We start from the raw sequence: 17,193 nt of genomic DNA, 5'->3' as shown, positions 1-17,193 counted from the left end.
GAAGCACACAGCTGTCTATCAATCACGGGTGAACCACACAGCTGTCTATCAATCACGGGTAAAGCACACACCTGTCTATCAATCACGGGTAAAGCACATATCTGTCTATCAATCACGGTGAAGCACACAGATGTCTATCAATCACGGGTGAAGCACACATCTGTCTATCAATCACGGTGAAGCACACTGCTGTCTATCAATCACCGGTGAAGCACACAGCTGTCTATCAATCACGGGTAAAGCACACTGCTGTCTATCAATCAAGGGTAAAGCACACAGCTGTCTATCAATCAAGGGTAAAACACACAACTATCAATCAAGGGTAAATCACACAACTATCAATCACGGTATTTATTTATTTAGTTAGTTAGTTATCTTGCTGGCTGATAAGCCTTGTGGTTAAAGTGTTCGCTCGTCCATGTTCGATTCGGTATGTGAAGCCTATTTCTGTCACCCGCCTTGATTTTGCGGGAATATTTCTAAAAGCGGCGTAAAACCATACTCATCCACTAAAGTCAAGGGGCTGTCTTGGTCTAAGGGAGGCTACTCTTGTTTGAACCACAACGGTCAGGGTCGTTCCCTGTGTGGCCAGAATGGTGTCTTCCGTTGCGTGGTATATCCGCGACTCGGCGATACTCCGAGGATCAGATGAACCACGGCGACACAAGCAGTGGCGCAGTTTCACAGCGTCTCAACTGTATTTTGGTGGGACTCCATGAAACGAAACACGGGAGTCGAACTCAGTTGGAGCCTTGACCTTTGTTCAGTTACTGTGTGGCACGGCACACGTTCGGACCATCAACAGCATAGATCAGTTGGGATACGATGACGTCGGCGAGCCTGACCACCCGATCCCGTTACTGGTAGGGACCAAACATTTGATATTCGGGGTGTATGTGGGGTTTGAGGAGAAGGGCTGATGTTGTACGGAGGTCAGCTATTGTTTCAGCTAAATTTGCACAATATAGAATACTAAACGAGCTCCCTGTAATACCAGTTTTATGAAACGAGTGAATAGTTGTGGGATCTGACGAGCGAAAGCGAGTCAGATGCCACAACTATTCACGAGTTTCATAAAATTGGTTTAAAATGGGAGCGCGTTTAGTATTTTATTTATTACTTGCCATTTATAACGTTCTTAGAATTATACTGTTGAGTGTGAATAGGCTGACACCTACACGATCCACGCCATAATCCAATTGGGTTTAACACAATAATACTTCTAACACGTCAAAAGTTGAAACGTACGAATTTGATACCATACAACGGCCCACCTTTAGAATTCAGGCGTCCGTTCCATAAAAATTATCGTAGCGTAAGGCGACACTTTTTTTATTTCTTGGTTTACGTATTTCAAACTCATTTCAAAAGTGAGGCAGGCCAATTAAAAAAAAAAAGAAAAAAAAAGCCTCTCACATTTTTTTTACCTGAATTTTGTCCTACAAAGTTAGGTAGGTATGAAAAAAAATATCCTCGGGTCATAAAAGTAAAATAACTCAATTTTTCAAGAACATTTTATTACATCCCTGGCACTCAGCTTGTGCAAGGATGGCAACATAACAATATTCATGTCATGGGTGGAAATGCATGAAAGACGCTGCTATTTTGGCAGCATGGGCAACGTTTAACTCTTTCAACACCAGCCAACCTGAAGATTACTGCTGTGACACCAAGTTCCCAGAGACTGTTGTGTGATAGATGAAACCAACATTTATCAAGGAATTATCTGCTGAAATAAACATCTTTGCTACTACATGTTTGGCCATACACTATTTGAAAGGTCTAATTAATCCTATTGTTTATAAATATGAAAGTTATGTGCATTTCATATATTTAAATAATTCATGAACAACTAAATAAAGTACTAAGTAAGGATAAGAATTTATGGATGAACAACTTCTTTATTACAATTAAGAGCGACGTTTCGGTGTAGGTTCTAACACCGTTATCAAGCAACGGTGTTAGAACCTACACCGAAACGTCGCTCTTAATTGTAATGAAGAAGTTGTTCATCCATAAATTCTTATCCTTACTTAGTACTCCAACTTCTAAAATGCCTATCAAAGAAGTAAATAAAGTTCGTTTTAAATAAATAATAATGTAAGCTAAAACATTCATAACGTCCAAATTTAGCGCAAATCTAACGATTTTTTCGGCAAATATAAGAATTCATAAAATCCACTTACCTATTTCTTTTTAATTTTCATTTGTTTACGTTGTTGGAACATTATTTTAAAAAGAATTACAAATAATATCTGTCATCACCCATTTCCCGATGATAGTAGCTGTCCGCTCACTTACCTCGGTTTTCAAAGCTTCGTATGAATAACACATACGTCCTGCCATGTCAGTATACATTAAAAAAACTTATATTGTTTCACCGACAAAATCTGCTACAAGGTTCGTCATTGGTAAAATTTAAGCACGTGACCTAAGGCAGCTAATGAAATTACAGCAACGATAATTTTCAGACTTTGGCGAAAGGTTTGGGTTAAATCATGTTATTCAGAACGTTTAAGCATGAAATTGCGATCTATATTAAAAATATGGAACTTTATGGATGCATAGAGCTAGGTTACGAGCTGTGACAAAGATTTCTTATGCATATATTTTGGCATTAAGACATCGTGTCCAAGCCGAGAAATCCAGGCGACGAAAGCCGAGATGTCATTTGACTTACGATATGCGATCGCACGAAAAGTTGGAAATAATAACTAAGATGTCAGTTTGGCAACTTTTATAGATACATTTTTGATGATTTTATTAATTTGTAAATAAAGACGTTTCAGCCCGTGAGGACCCGTTGTCGAAGTGTGTCCGAGAATTTTATTTTCAATAACATTGCGGGAAATAGTGTCAAGTGAATATATTTTTAATCTATAGATAAAAAAATGATAAAAATCAAATGGAATACGTATTTCAGACATTGTGAAATGTGATAGAAATGAATGATATGACAAGTAGGTTAATATAATTATAAACTATTTTGACGTGGCTTGGACGGTTTACCGGTGTGACTTGTGGCTTTGAACGGCCAACAGTGTTGAAATAGTTAAACTGGTCACCACTGCGCTTTGCGTTGACAAGCTTTGGTGGTATTAGAGAAGGATACCAGCAAGAAATATCAGAGTGACTTCCCTTTGCTTTACGCTCGACGGGGAAAAGAAATCTTTTTTTGTTTGAACTTTTTGTCGAAAAGATCGGCGGTAATAAAAAAAAGGGTAATTTTCATTTTTATTTTTTTTTAACATTTGGACTTTGAAAGAGCGGCGCATCCGTAAACCAACAAATAAAAAAATGTCGCCTAAGGTTATCGCAACTCACATACTTTAACTTAGACCAACGACTGTCGTTGCGCTACAATACGATCGCCTTGTGGAACGGGACCTTGCACCTCAAAGTTTACAATCACGTCACAATACCCAATGACGTAATTTGTGGAAATTTGTTGCAAGATCCTTCGGCCAAACAATGCCATGTGACGTCAGCCTAGCAACAAGGTTGCTGGGGTCATAGTGTGTGCATAAGCTCCTCTCAGTGATCTATTATCTCCACACGCAATGTCGTTGAATAAGCCAAGGGATGTTGAGAGCTTTCAATATTTGTTCGTGAAACGTGTTCCGAGAGTAGATAAGCACGCGTTTTGATATTACACAATGTGTAATACAGCTGTATGTTCATTAAATGGGTGAGCTCTTCCCGGGCAAGTAATAATTTTTTTTATTATTTTACCTTAATATATTTGTCCAAAAACAGCTTGCAACAATGTATTTTCTGTGGTTGACAATTTCTTTCACTATAAACAGTCACAGTATCGGGCACAATTTATTTTGCGGTCGGATCTAACATGTGTCACTGTGAGATCTGGCGAATGTAGGGATTTTAGGGCGCTTCCCCCCCCCCCCCCCCCAACTCTTCCCAAACGGGGCGGTCGGGTAACCTTGTGGTTAACTCGTTCGTTCGTCACTCCTAAGACCTGGGTTCGATTCCCCACATGGGTACAATGTGTGAAGCCCATTTCTGGTGTCCCCCGCTGTGATATTGCTGGAATATTGCTAAAAGCGGCGTAAAACCATACTCACTCACCCCTCCCCTTCCCAACCTCCCACCACAACCAATCGTTTTTTTCACTTATAACTATTTTCATATAATTGTGTATGAATGGAAACACGACTTTGGTGCGACTGACATTGTTTTGTTTTCATGACTTTCTTCGAATATTCATGAATTACTAGTTCTATTTTTCACACATCTTCTTCCACAAAGCTATCGTGGCGCTAAGGTTATGATAATTCCCATACTTTAACATTGACTTACGACTGTCCTTGCGCTACAATCGCCTGGTGGAATAGGACCCTGGTTTCAATATTGATTGTTTATCAATTATTGATCGATTATCCAGTGAAATAGCCTCAATTATCCAGTGAAATAGCCTCGATTATCCAGTGAAATAGCCTCGATTATCCAGTGAAATAGTCGTTCTTTTCAGGAGTGAGGGAAAATCTGCGTGACACATTGGAGATAGGAACACGGTAAAGGCGTGACGTCAAGTCCGAGACGTAGCTACGGGGGTACATTAGACGTGTGATGATTATTACGATACAATATATATTCCTACTATGGTATATATACTGTATAAGACAACACACTCGGATTGTAATCTTACAGCCAACACACTTGTGAACTAAAGTATACCAACATTGATTTTCGTGATAAGCGGGACTCACAATAACGACCTGCCGATGTCCATACATTGTACAACACGTTCGGTGGTTGGAATAAATATCGACTAATCGATTTGCTACCACTCAACACGATTCGATCTGCCGATTGAATGTCGATCTCATAATATCTCGCGGTAATTTGTTTCCATGGTATCGAAATGTCAGAAGCAAGGTGGCAGCAGTCATCTGGTGCGCGTTATGGCGTGGAGAAGACGACGCCAAGGCGAAGAAAAAGAGAAGTTGTTGGACAAAAGACTGGATTCTCCGCGGCGACATTGTTGGAGCATACAACAATCTAACTGAAGAATTAGACTAACTGATGAACAGTCTCATTACAACCTTCTCTCCGTAAATGCAGTATTCCTCGTATGTCTTTTGGAATAATCCTTGCTTGAGACAGTCCACAGTGATTCGGGACTCAGATAGTGAGCCACAAAACGCTCGGTATCCTCTCTTGAAAAGTCGATGCGTGGTTTCGTCGCAGCAGTCCAAGCCATGTTTCCCGCTTGTGTGTAAACAAATATCACGTGACTCAAAAACGCAGTTTGATTGGCCGCGCCACATCCAACTTGCCGATTAGCTAGGACAGGCACAGTCGCGACACAATCAGTGCGGGTTCGAGCGGCCGATTTGTCCCTTTTGTCGATTTCGATTAATCACTCAGATGATACGACTCGGTCGAATTCGGCATATCGATTCAACGGGCCGACCCGACCCATATTAGGCAGTAGTTTGTTTGCTTACAGTTTACTTCTATGTTTAGCAATAATAGAGGTGATTTGTCTACTCTTAACAAAACCTCGGACACTGGCACTATATTTCAAACCAGTTTTATGTTTGCACTAACATTTACACCGCCAAACAGGACATTTAACAGCTAACATCTCTGCGCAGTACAAAGTACTCCCAGGGAGACAACGCACTCAGCAATATTCAAGCTATATAACTGTCGTCCGGGAATTATCGGGTCTGGACGAGACAAACTGATGATTGATATTATGAGCAACGATACAAGCCGTCAGGATGCGGCGACACGCAATCCACCAACATTTACAACAGTTGAACAGCTCTCTCTCAAAATACGTTTGGTAATATCAATTCGAAATTTGCGAATAACGGAAGCGAGGGTTAGTCAGGGCAAATGGCTGGGGTATCGTATCATATGAAACCACAACAATAGACTTTTGACGTGTTGACCGTGACGTCATGATTCACACGATGACGTCAAAACACACCTCTATGACGTCATGTATCCCACGATGACGTCAAAATACACGATCGTGACGTCATAACTTGCATTCATATTTCGAATTTTCTCCATGGAAAAGATTGGGTCGATTGAGTCAAAACTTTGATAGTTATCCAGAGTATGATGAGCGACAGTGAAACCAGTGACGTGGACGACAGTGACAGCAAGAGTACGGGAAGCAGCAGTGCGTCGTCTCGATCCACAGCGGCGCTGACTGAGATAATATACAGCGCAGATACAGACGTCGACGAAAAGAAACCTTTGATATCCACATCCTCATTTTCGTCAAGGAGAAAAATAGGTAGGGTTTCGGTGCGATTATAGAATATGTTCGCCACCCAATGTTACTTAAAACTAGATAATTATATCTGAAGTATCGCAAAATACATATTTGCGTGTTCCTTTTCGATCCATAGGGTTAGTTGCGTTAGCTTTACTTTAGGTTACCCCCAACTCGACTCCTTCGCCCTCGGATTATTGAATTCAATACATGAAGTGGCGAACATATTCTACAGCTGCTCCAGCTTAACAAAACAGCATCCATCAGGGGTGTTATGGTTTCCGTCAGTATTACAAGTTGGCGACTATGTTGTTACACTATAATCAATATGGTAATAATCGATATATAATTCCTAGTTTATAGCTATGCATATTCCCTATACCCTCTTGGTGCCATGGCGTCATACAAAAAGACGTTAAAAGATGGTCCTTGTTGTTACCCTGTCTGGCGCTCGGCATTAAGGGCCTAAAACAAGGACTGGTCGGCTCGGAGTCAGTATACTGTGTCTGAGTGGGGTATTCACGTTAAACTGCGGCATGGTATCTCTGTGAGCTAGCACTATAAATCGGCATCAGTCCGGACTAGTACTAGCAGCCACACACACACACACGTGCATGCACGTCGCAATAGAAGTGCAATAATCTTGGACGCGACGTTAACCCAATTTCACCTCACCACCTCTTGGTGCCACGGGGACATATATGGTCCCTCACTTTTCACACACCCCAGTGCCACGGGGCCATATATGGTCCCTCACTTTTCACACACCCCAGTGCCACGGAGCCATATATGGTCCCTCACTTTTCACACACCCCAGTGCCACGGGGCCATATATGGTCCCTCACACAAGGGTGAGTTAGTGAGTGCGTGAGTTGGGTTTAACGCCACTTTTAACCGCGGCGTGTCAGCTTAATGTGGAAGGAAAGCCCGAATTGATGCAGGTATCGGACTTTTACCACTTCGGTGAAACCCAAGAGCACGGGTATGGTGTTGACAAACCTAGAAACATAATCGGGGCGAACCGGGTTTCGAACCCACAATCATAGGTTTCTGGCGGGCCCAAGGGACGCAAATCGATTCGCGGCGCCTTAGACGACTGGTCCACCCGTTCCCCCGACACAAGGGTGAGTTCGCTTTTGAAATCAGTACTGAATAAACGTAGCGCGTGAAAGCAGCTTGTGGGAATGTTCCAGGACAGTTTCCAATAGTCAAAATATTCGACACGAATCCATTTCATTCTTGTGTGAAGAATATTAGGAGGTTCTTTTGAATCTATAACAGTTTGTTTGTTTGTTTGTTGCTTAACACCGCACTCAGCCATATTCCAGCTTTATGACGGCGGTGTGTAAATAATCGAGTCTGGACCAGACAATCAAGTGATTGATATCATGAGCATCGATCCGCGTAATTGGGATCGATGACATGCATCAACCAAGCCAGCGAGCCTGACCACCCGATCCCGTTAGTCGCCTTTTACAACATGCAAAGTCGCCTTTTAAGGCAAGCATGGGTTGCTGAAGACCTTTTCTATCCCGGATCTTCAGGAATCTATAATGGCCGATTAGCGGTACCTAACCCTATAGTGTTCGTAAAGCTAGGGTTGTTAGATCGAAAAGGGGATCCAAGGGCTAAGGATAGAGTTCGGGGTGACCTACCCTAACACCGGCGACATTTGTATGTGTTCAGCGCCAATATAACATACCTAATAAACTGCATTCTTGTGCATAATAATGGAAATTAATGAATCGAAAAAATAATATATGTATATTAGTTCCCATCTATAATCATATCCATTGTAGCCACTTGAATTACGAAAATAAATTAGAAATAAATAACATATTGAAAATAAAAGTGCTCACATAAATTAGCGCTTGCTACAAAATGTGCCGCCGCGGGCTATATTTAGTAAAGAAATCTTCAAAACTCTCTACATCGCCAGGCGTATTCAGTGACATTGACTGGGAGGAGCCTATGCACACTTGATGACCCCTGACGTCACAGGGCATTGTTTCACCGGTGTGACTGGCAACAAAATACGACAATTTGCATAATTGGGTATTGTCACGTGTTTCAAAAGTGTGTGGGAACTATATTCCAAAGGTTGGCCTTACAACGGTACGGATTGCGAAATATGGCGAGATAAGTAACCTTTTTCTGCCATGTTTGTATTTCAAGCGAATGACGGTGAATTTTAGCTGGAACGGAGAGGTCACGATTGTCAAGATTCCCATGGCGACCGGCCGTTAATTGAGACCGTGTATAGCTTGACACCGTTAGAATTTGGCGCAGTTTTATTTTAAAATTTTGGCATGTTGACTTATGATTTTCATATCTGGTTGAAGGCTTGATGTTCCAAGACACTAGTGTACATATCTGGTTGAAGGCGTGATGTTCCAAGACACTAATGTACATATCTTGTTGAAGGCGTGATGTTCCAAGACACTAATGTACATATCTGGTTGAAGGCGGGATGTTCCAAGACACTAATGTACATATCTGGTTGAAGGCGTGATGTTCCAAGACACTAATGTACATATCTGGTTGAAGGCGTGATGTTCCAAGACACTTATGTACATATCTGGTTGAAGGCGTGATGTTCCAAGACACTAATGTGCATATCTGGTTGAAGGCGTGATGTTCCAAGACACTAATGTACATATCTGGTTGAAGGCGGGATGTTCCAAGACACTAATGTACATGTAGTTGAGTAAGGGAATGGAATGCACTAAGAAAGTTGTCAAACTGTGTTCAAGATTGAACAGCCGTTTTAATATTTTAGCCACACATATTAATCTCGATTGATTCAAGTAATAGCATAAAATTAGGTAGTAACTACACACAATACGGCTAATTAATTTCTGAATGCCAAAATGCTTTTCATTGTAAAATTGCTTTCGTTTTGATGTATTAAATAGTATTCATTATTTGTTTTTGTACCCTGCATTATGTAAATTATCAAAAAGGTCCACCAATGCCTTGTGATTCACACACGTATTTAGTCTTTTTTAATAGTATTCAAAATAGATAAAAAATCACGGTGAATGCATTTTTTTGTTTCGCAATTTTAAGCTTATATGTTCCCTCCATGCTCTTGTGTTCCGAGGTCAACTAGTTTAAAAATATGAAAAAGCAAGTTTTATCACGTGTCTTGAAACGCACCTGTTTATACAAAGGTGTAAATACAACTTCAATGTCGGCTTTATGAAATAATTGCATATTGTGATATATGAATGTTTCTCTGTTGAAATGTATTTTGCATTTGCACTTTCGTACCAGCAAAGTGAGAGTACTCGTGGGCTACAGACGCGCCGATAAAGAGTGACGTACTCCAGTGACAGATATTTTACGTCTGTTTCCTGAGGTTCATGGAAAGTATGTTGGGAAAAAACATGAACATGTTGACTAATTTTTGGTAAAACACAGGATCCCGGATACTCTTGACCCATTCTGACCACCGGGTACCCATATATGGTTACGGGGCCACTAGCTGATACGGGAAGACGGGACTGGCATTATGCGAAACACTGGGGCCAACCTTTACATGGGCTGAATTGTAGTTTAGAATTTGGCACTTTTATTCATATTTACTGCATAATTTTTTACAATCCACTTTGCAGAGCTGATCACTCCGTCCGGTTGCTATTTAGTCAGAGCATTAGTTAGTTAGATCATTCGTTAATATATAATATGTCATTAGTTAGTTAGATCATTAGTTGATATTGGTTATGTCATTAGTTAGTTAGATCATTCGTTAATATATGATATGTCATTAGTTAGTTAGATCATTAGTTGATATTGGTTATGTCATTAGTTAGTTAGATCATTAGTTGATATTAGTTATATCATTAGTTAGTTAGATCATTAGTTAATATTGGTCATGTCATTAGTTAGTTAGATCATTAGTTAATATAAGTTATATCATAAGTTAGTTAGATCATTAGTTGATATTAGTTATATCATTAGTTAGTTAGATCATTAGTTGATATTAGTTATGTCATTGGTTAGTTAGATCATTAGGGGGCACGGGTGGCCCAGTCGTCTATGGCGCCGCGAATCGCTGTGCAGAGTTGGGTCCCTTGGGCACGCCAGAAACCCATGATTGTGGGGTCGATTCCCGGTTCGCCCAGATTATGTTTCTAGTTTTGTCAGCACCATACCCGTGCTCTTGGGTTTCACCGAAGTGGTAAACGTCTGAGACCTGCATCACTTCGGGCTTTTCTCCCACATTAAGCTGACTCGCCGCGATATAACTGGAATACTGTTAAAAGCGGCGTTAAACCCAACTCACTCACTCACTCACTCACAAGTTTGATCATAAGTTAATGTTAGTTATGTCTTTAGTTAGTTATGTCATTAGTTGGTTATGCCATTAGTTGGTTATGCCATTATTTAGTTAGATCAGGAGTTAGTATTAGTAAAGTCATAAGTTAGTCATGTTGTTAGTTAGTTATGCCATAAGTTAGTAAGATTATTAGTTAATGTCTTTAGTTAGTTGACATTAGTTGCTTATTTCATTATTTAGTTAGATCAGTAGTTAGTATTAGTTGTGCCATACGTTAGTAATGTAGCTAGTTAATGTTATTAGTTTAATACCTATGCTATCAGTACCTTTTATTTTTGAGTGAGTGAGTGAGTGAGAGGATGAGTGAGTGAGTGAGCTGGTGAGTGAGTGAGTGAGTGAATGCGAGGGTGAGAGGGAGAGTGAGTGAGTGAGCTGGTGAGTGAGTGAGTGAGAGGGTGAGTGAGTGAGTGAGTGAGTGAATGAGTGGACTTGTAGGGGCTGCCGGTCAGTCGTAGGATCTGGACGAGATAAACAACAGGCTGATGCAGCTTCCGTCTACGTCAGTGTCCAGAGTGTCGTCGATATCCGTAGGTGTCGAGGAAGCTGCGTCTAAAGCATAAACCTAACTGCGCATGTGCATGTTCTTCCTAGTGCACTCAGAACGATGTGGATCCTGCAGAAAGCTCTGTGAACGTCTCAAGGAGTTGTTACAGTCGCCGCCTGACCAGCACAGGACACTGAAAACTGTCATCGCCTTTCCCATCGGCGTTGTCGTGGCTCTTGGTAAGTAATGATTCTCCTAGTAGGTACTGACCCTTACCCTCACCCTAACTGACTCAACAGGTAGGAGTCATCTCTCGCCTGGTTAATAGTGACTCCTTGTCAATAAGTAACGTCTCACCTGTTGAATAAGGACTCATTGTCAAAAAGTAACGTCTCGCCTGGCGAATAAGGACTCACTGTCAATAAGTAATGTATCGCCTGTGAATAATGACTCACTGTCAATAAGTAATGTATCGCCTGGTACATAATGACTCACTGTCAATAAGTAATGTATCGCCTGGTACATAATGACTCACTGTCAATAAGTAATGTCTCGCCTGGTACATAATGACTCACTGTCAATAAGTAATGTCTCGCCTGGTGAATAATGACTCACTGTCAATAAGTAATGTCTCGCCTGGTGAATAATGACTCACTGTCAATAAGTAATGTATCGCCTGGTAAATAATGACTCACTGTCAATAAATAATGTCTCGCCTAGTACATAATGACTCACTGTCAATAAGTAATGTATCGCCTGGTAAACAATGATTCACTGTCAATAAGTAATGTATCGCCTGGTACATAATGACTCACTGTCAATAAGTAATGTCTCGCCTGGTACATAATGATTCACTGCCAATAAGTAGTGTCTCGCCTGGTACATAATGACTCACTGTCAATAAGTAATGTCTCGCCTGTGAAAAATGACTCACTGCCAATAAGTAATGTCTCGCCTGGTACATAATCACTCACTGTCAATAAGTAATGTCTCGCCTGGTGAATAATGACTCACTGTCAATAAGTAATGTCTCGCCTGGTGAATAATGACTCACTGAAATACTCGCGTGGACAATCTAAAAACAACAATAAAATCGTAAATCTCTCTGACTCCCTTAGCGGACTACAAAAATACCAAAACCCGACCTAAATTAATAACCTAAATACTTAAAAACTCCAACAAACCTAACAAAAGCAGGCAAACAAATAACCTTCTTGTGGATCCCCGCCCACGTAGGAATTTACGGCAACGAAAGCGCCGATAAAGCGGCTAAATTATCTCTCAAAATACCAGAAATAAGCCTTAAACTACCAATCTCAAAATTAGATATTAAAAGTGTAAACAAACAAAATATTACCAAAAAAATGGCATAATCAATATCAAAACTCAAATAGCCAAATAAAAAAAGTACTCAGAAAACCACTAGCCAAACCTAAAATCCTACACCCCTCTAAAAAAAATAATTACAAAACTCCAAACAGTACACACGAACCTAAATAACCACCTAAAAAAACTTAAAAGACACACCACAGGAAACTGCCCCCACTGCAAACAACCCGAAACCACAGAACACGCAGTCATCCACTGCACCCACTACCAAACACACAGAACCACACTACAAACCACCCTCAATCTAAATAAGGCTCCTACTCTAGATGAAGTACTAAACCCTCAAAATAAACAACATAACTTCAAGCCCCTAGGCCTATTCCTAGTCAAAACAGATCTAATTAAGCGCATCTAAAAACTCATTAATCTACCAATCCAAAATCCAATAAACATACTAACACCCACCTCACCCGGCTCTCTTAGTTCCCTCCTCCACCCACCTCGGCATTTATTCCAAATTTAAAAATGTCAAAAATTCAATATGAGCAACCCCTAAAAGACCCCTCTTGGGTTGCACACACCACTTTCACCCTTTTCGCAATACACTAAATGGCCCGGCCAGGCCCGTGTGCGAAATACGCATCAGTCGGAAAGAGCACGTTAAATCGTCTATATCACTCAGTCAGTACTCGCGTGGTAAATACAAAGATGAAATGACCAGTGATTTTTCTGCATTAAGTGTATCCATCTAGGCATCACCTTGGTACCCTCCTCAATGTGACTTGTCAAACATACGAGTTGAAGAGATGAATGAGTAACGATTATATATTTGGCCTCAATAACATTTGCTGAGGATCGAACTCGATGAGTGCAAGTTTGTGTTATTCTGGCCGACCGTTTGAACTTATCATAGCGGCATTACGTCCACCCGCGTATCTGAAATGTCTTCGTTGCTATTGCGAGCGAACCGTTTCACGGCCTTTTTGACAGCAAGCAGACGACGTGAACACGTTCAGAGTTATCGTATTTGCATTGCAATCGGCAAACCTCGGTAATGTTCGCTAAACTCCGTTTGATAGGGGCTCAGTTTTAAGATAACTCTTTAGAGGCTCGGCAATTCTTGGCGGAGTAACAGCACAATGTACTTTCCCTGTCATTCGGCATCATGCCTTCGGTTCCAAATTCAAAGTTAGCGCGGTAAAATCTCCAGATAACCTAGCTCCACATTAAAAATACAAAACGTTTATCTCCTCCCTACCGTTACTAAATGTGTTGAGTGGGTTGTCGATCAGAATTTATGGGATCACCGACGTCGACAACAGCCTGTAAACAAAACATGGCGCTCTTTATCCACAAGCAGTTTGTTTACACTGTAATACCTCACACGAACATATGACAGGCACTAAGCATGTAGGTGGGCATCACTGCATAAAACTAGACAAGCCTTGCAAAGCCTGACAACGCGCAGCACTATTATGATGTCATATATTTTCCAAGTTCTCTGTTGTCCTCAAAACTTATAAAACTATTCTCTTTTTAGATTTCTTTCGTGTTTTCTGCACGAAATGAATTGCCACACATTATTTGAATATTGTACTAACGGCAACTTTGCATTTTGTAGCCTATAATTGTACATTTAGATATCTAAATATGCCTACCGACAATGACGTTTAAAGATGTACTACTCTAACAATATTAGCTGCCGTCAAATCGGCTTTTTCAATCACAGGAGGTTCTTTATGATTATGATACCTCTGATTTACCAAATTCCTGGTAGTATGAAATTTATCATCCAAAAACTGGCTCCCACAGGGGGTATCGCTTGGATGAGATCAAGCGAAATCTACATTTTATTACTTGCCCGTGAAGAGATCACCCGGTTAATCAACATACAGCTGTGTTACACATGGTGTATTACCATAGCGCGTGATTGTGTACTGTGGGAACAAGTTACACTAACAAACATTGAAAGCTCTTAACATCGCTTGCCTTATTCAACGACATTGCGTGAGGAGATGATAGCCCACTGAGAGGAGCTTATGCACAAACAATGACCCAGGCAACAAACAGAGATATCGCTGCAATGAAATTGCATCACATGTACAATGCTATGCAGACCATTGTGATGTCATTTTACACTGAAGACACTGCTTAATTAAAAACAGAAAAAGTTGGAAGAATGTTTGATGCTAAATAGAATCTGACCCTTGTGTCTTTTAATATCAAATACATCTACATTCGTTGATCGGTGTTTTCCACTTTTATCAACTTGTGTTATCAAAAGACCCTCGGGTGAGATTCTCTATATAATACCAACAGATGTATAAAAACAGTTTATAATAAGCGTATGTGAACTCGTGCAAATATCACTTCAAGCGCACCAGTGTATTGTTTTCGTCATCCGCACGGCATTGCTGACGCCATTTGAAAGGTCAGAATGACATCACAAGTGAAACGACGTCATAGCTCATTCGACAGTTGTTGTTTCCTAAGACGGCCTTCGTGATTCGTGGATTTTCTAAAGGGGAGCTCAAAGGGATTAAGAAATAATGGGTAATAAAGGGATTATAACACTCTCATGTGTGTCCTATCGATTTTACAAAACTCGTGTAAGAATTCATGTATACTCTTCAAAAATTGAAACGTTAGGCGTTAGGTAGGGGAATATATTTATGCGAGGAACCGTACAAGGTATTGAGCCTAAATGTTGTGAAGAGAGCACTTGGTGTTTGTCGTCATCTCAGTTATCGGTACATAAGAAAAGTCCAAGGTGAAGGTCAGCTACCATCAATAACGCGTTTGTCCCCCGTTGGAATCGATAGCGGCCTGACATCTTCTACCAATGGAAGAGACGAGTATGCGAATCACGTCCTGGGGAATGGTAGCCCACTCGGCAAAAGCCAACTGCTGCCACGTCTGGGGTTGTGGTTGACGTTGGCGTAGCCTTCTATTCACTTCATCTCACAGGTGCTCTGTCGGGTTCACATCCGGGGATCTGGCGGCCCAGGGGAATACATCAACGTTGTTGTTGTGTAGACAGGCTCTTGTGGTCCATGGAATACACCGTTGCCGTTGGCTGCAATTTGGAGGACGTGTCGTCGCTGAACCAGACATCTCTCCATCGCAGTTGAGCCCGTACCCTGTTGTTGACGATGTTGTCGACTCAATATTCGGCGTCGAACAGGACGTCTTGCACGTAGACCTGCTGCTCTTAAACGGTCGGATATTCTGTGCAGTACAGGCATTTGGGATGAGATGGTTGTGGTCGTCCTTTCACGTAAGAGTCGCAGTTGAATGTAGCGATCTTGGGCGGCCTTGGTTACTGTTGGTCGTCCCGACCTTGGCCGATCACGTGTTGACCCATCCTGTTGAAAGCGATCCCATAGCATTGGCGCTGGGCGCTACATTGAAAACCCTGGCTACAGCTGATCGGGGTTCCCCTGCCTGCAAGCGGCATATGACTATGTTTCTTTGCACGTCTGTTAATCTTGGCATGTTATTGAACTGTCACTATTCCAATGACGCACATGCCAGGCAATCAAAAACCCGGCACTTTAATGCCGTTCAAAGTTCTGCGGCACGTACAGTACGTTCAGCTCCATGGCTCTTTTGTCAATGCACTGGATGCGTTTTTCCGAACCGTCCGTGTTTCCCGACTAATGGTTGGCATGTTCTTGTTGTGATCATTTTGATGTGGGAATTTTTTCACTGATACTATGATACCTTAAACCTCTTCATTTTGCACCTCTTGGTCTGCTAATTTTGTTTTTATGACCCAAAATATCGGTACTGCGTTTCCTTAAAGAGTATACACGGAATAACCCTCGCATTCCGTTTGGTAAAATCAGCATACATGTTATGTGTCTGGTCTTTTGAGTTTGATCTTTTATAGACAAGCACGACATAAACATCTAGAGGAAAACACGTAGTTGGTCAGTCAGAGGAGTAATATCTCTCTCTCTCTCTCTCTCTCTCTCCCCCCCCCCCCTCTCTCTCTCTCTCTCTCCCTCTCCCCTTCTCTCTCTCTCCCCTCTCTCTCTCTCCCTCTCTCTCTCTCCCTCTCTCCCTCTTACGCTCTCTCCCCCTCTCTCTCCCCCCCCCACCCCTCTCTCTCTCACCATTGTACCATTGTACCTTTCAGCCCTCCACTATACTGTAATTGATTCCATCAAGTTGCCCCTGGAAACGCGCCAGGCTGTAGGCGGGGTTCTGGGCGTGGCCGTTGCCCTGGGGTTCGGCCTCAGTACATCCGTGCGGTGCATCGTGCTTCTCGTGGTGCCTACCTTCTTCGGCAAGAGCGGCCGCTCCCACATCGCTACGTTTGCCGTTGTGTATCTGATCGCAGGTGAGACCATTCAGGACATCCTCGGCCCTGCAGGGTATATTATGTACAATCTACGATGATCTATTGTTCCTGTCACCAACAGTACAGGATTCTCGCTCGTTAGAGTAATTTGATTGATCGCAGACTAGGTCCCAAGTCCTTTCCCCAGTTGGTCACATTCGCAAACGGAAATGAGGTGTTGCCGGCCTGATTGTGTGTAATAACGTCACGGGTTCTGTGAGAAAGCGCCCACGTATAGCTGGAGTATTAATGGATGGTGTAAGACAAGTTAATGTATCATTAAGGCTTTATACGACCGGGATCTGGAATATCACGTACTGCAGCGTAATACAGAGGTGCCCAACCTCACAAACAGATGTGAAACCGCACCCTACCTTACCCTTGCCAGTAGATGGGGAACGGCACCCTTCCCCAACCCTTGCTAGGAGATGTGCAGTCGC

At 41.8% G+C, this 17,193-nt stretch overlaps 1 protein-coding gene across 1 annotated transcript in view; it reads left to right on the top strand.

Annotated features, from left to right (window-relative positions):
• Positions 1-6,093: 6,093 nt before the first annotated feature.
• Positions 6,094-17,193, top strand: part of LOC139460403 (E3 ubiquitin-protein ligase DCST1-like) — a 35,714-nt gene continuing 24,614 nt past the window's right edge. Inside the window, exons 1-3 of the mRNA XM_071241898.1 lie at positions 6,094-6,274; positions 11,187-11,318; positions 16,550-16,753. Of these exons, the coding sequence (XP_071097999.1) occupies positions 6,094-6,274; positions 11,187-11,318; positions 16,550-16,753 (517 nt within the window). The remainder of the gene's footprint in view (positions 6,275-11,186; positions 11,319-16,549; positions 16,754-17,193) is intronic.

Source organism: Haliotis cracherodii, unplaced genomic scaffold (genome assembly GCF_022045235.1).
Source record: "Haliotis cracherodii isolate W230 unplaced genomic scaffold, xgHalCrac1.p SCAF_14, whole genome shotgun sequence".
Classification (NCBI taxonomy): Eukaryota; Metazoa; Mollusca; class Gastropoda; order Lepetellida; family Haliotidae; genus Haliotis; species Haliotis cracherodii.
This window is presented reverse-complemented; position numbering and strand designations above follow the sequence as displayed.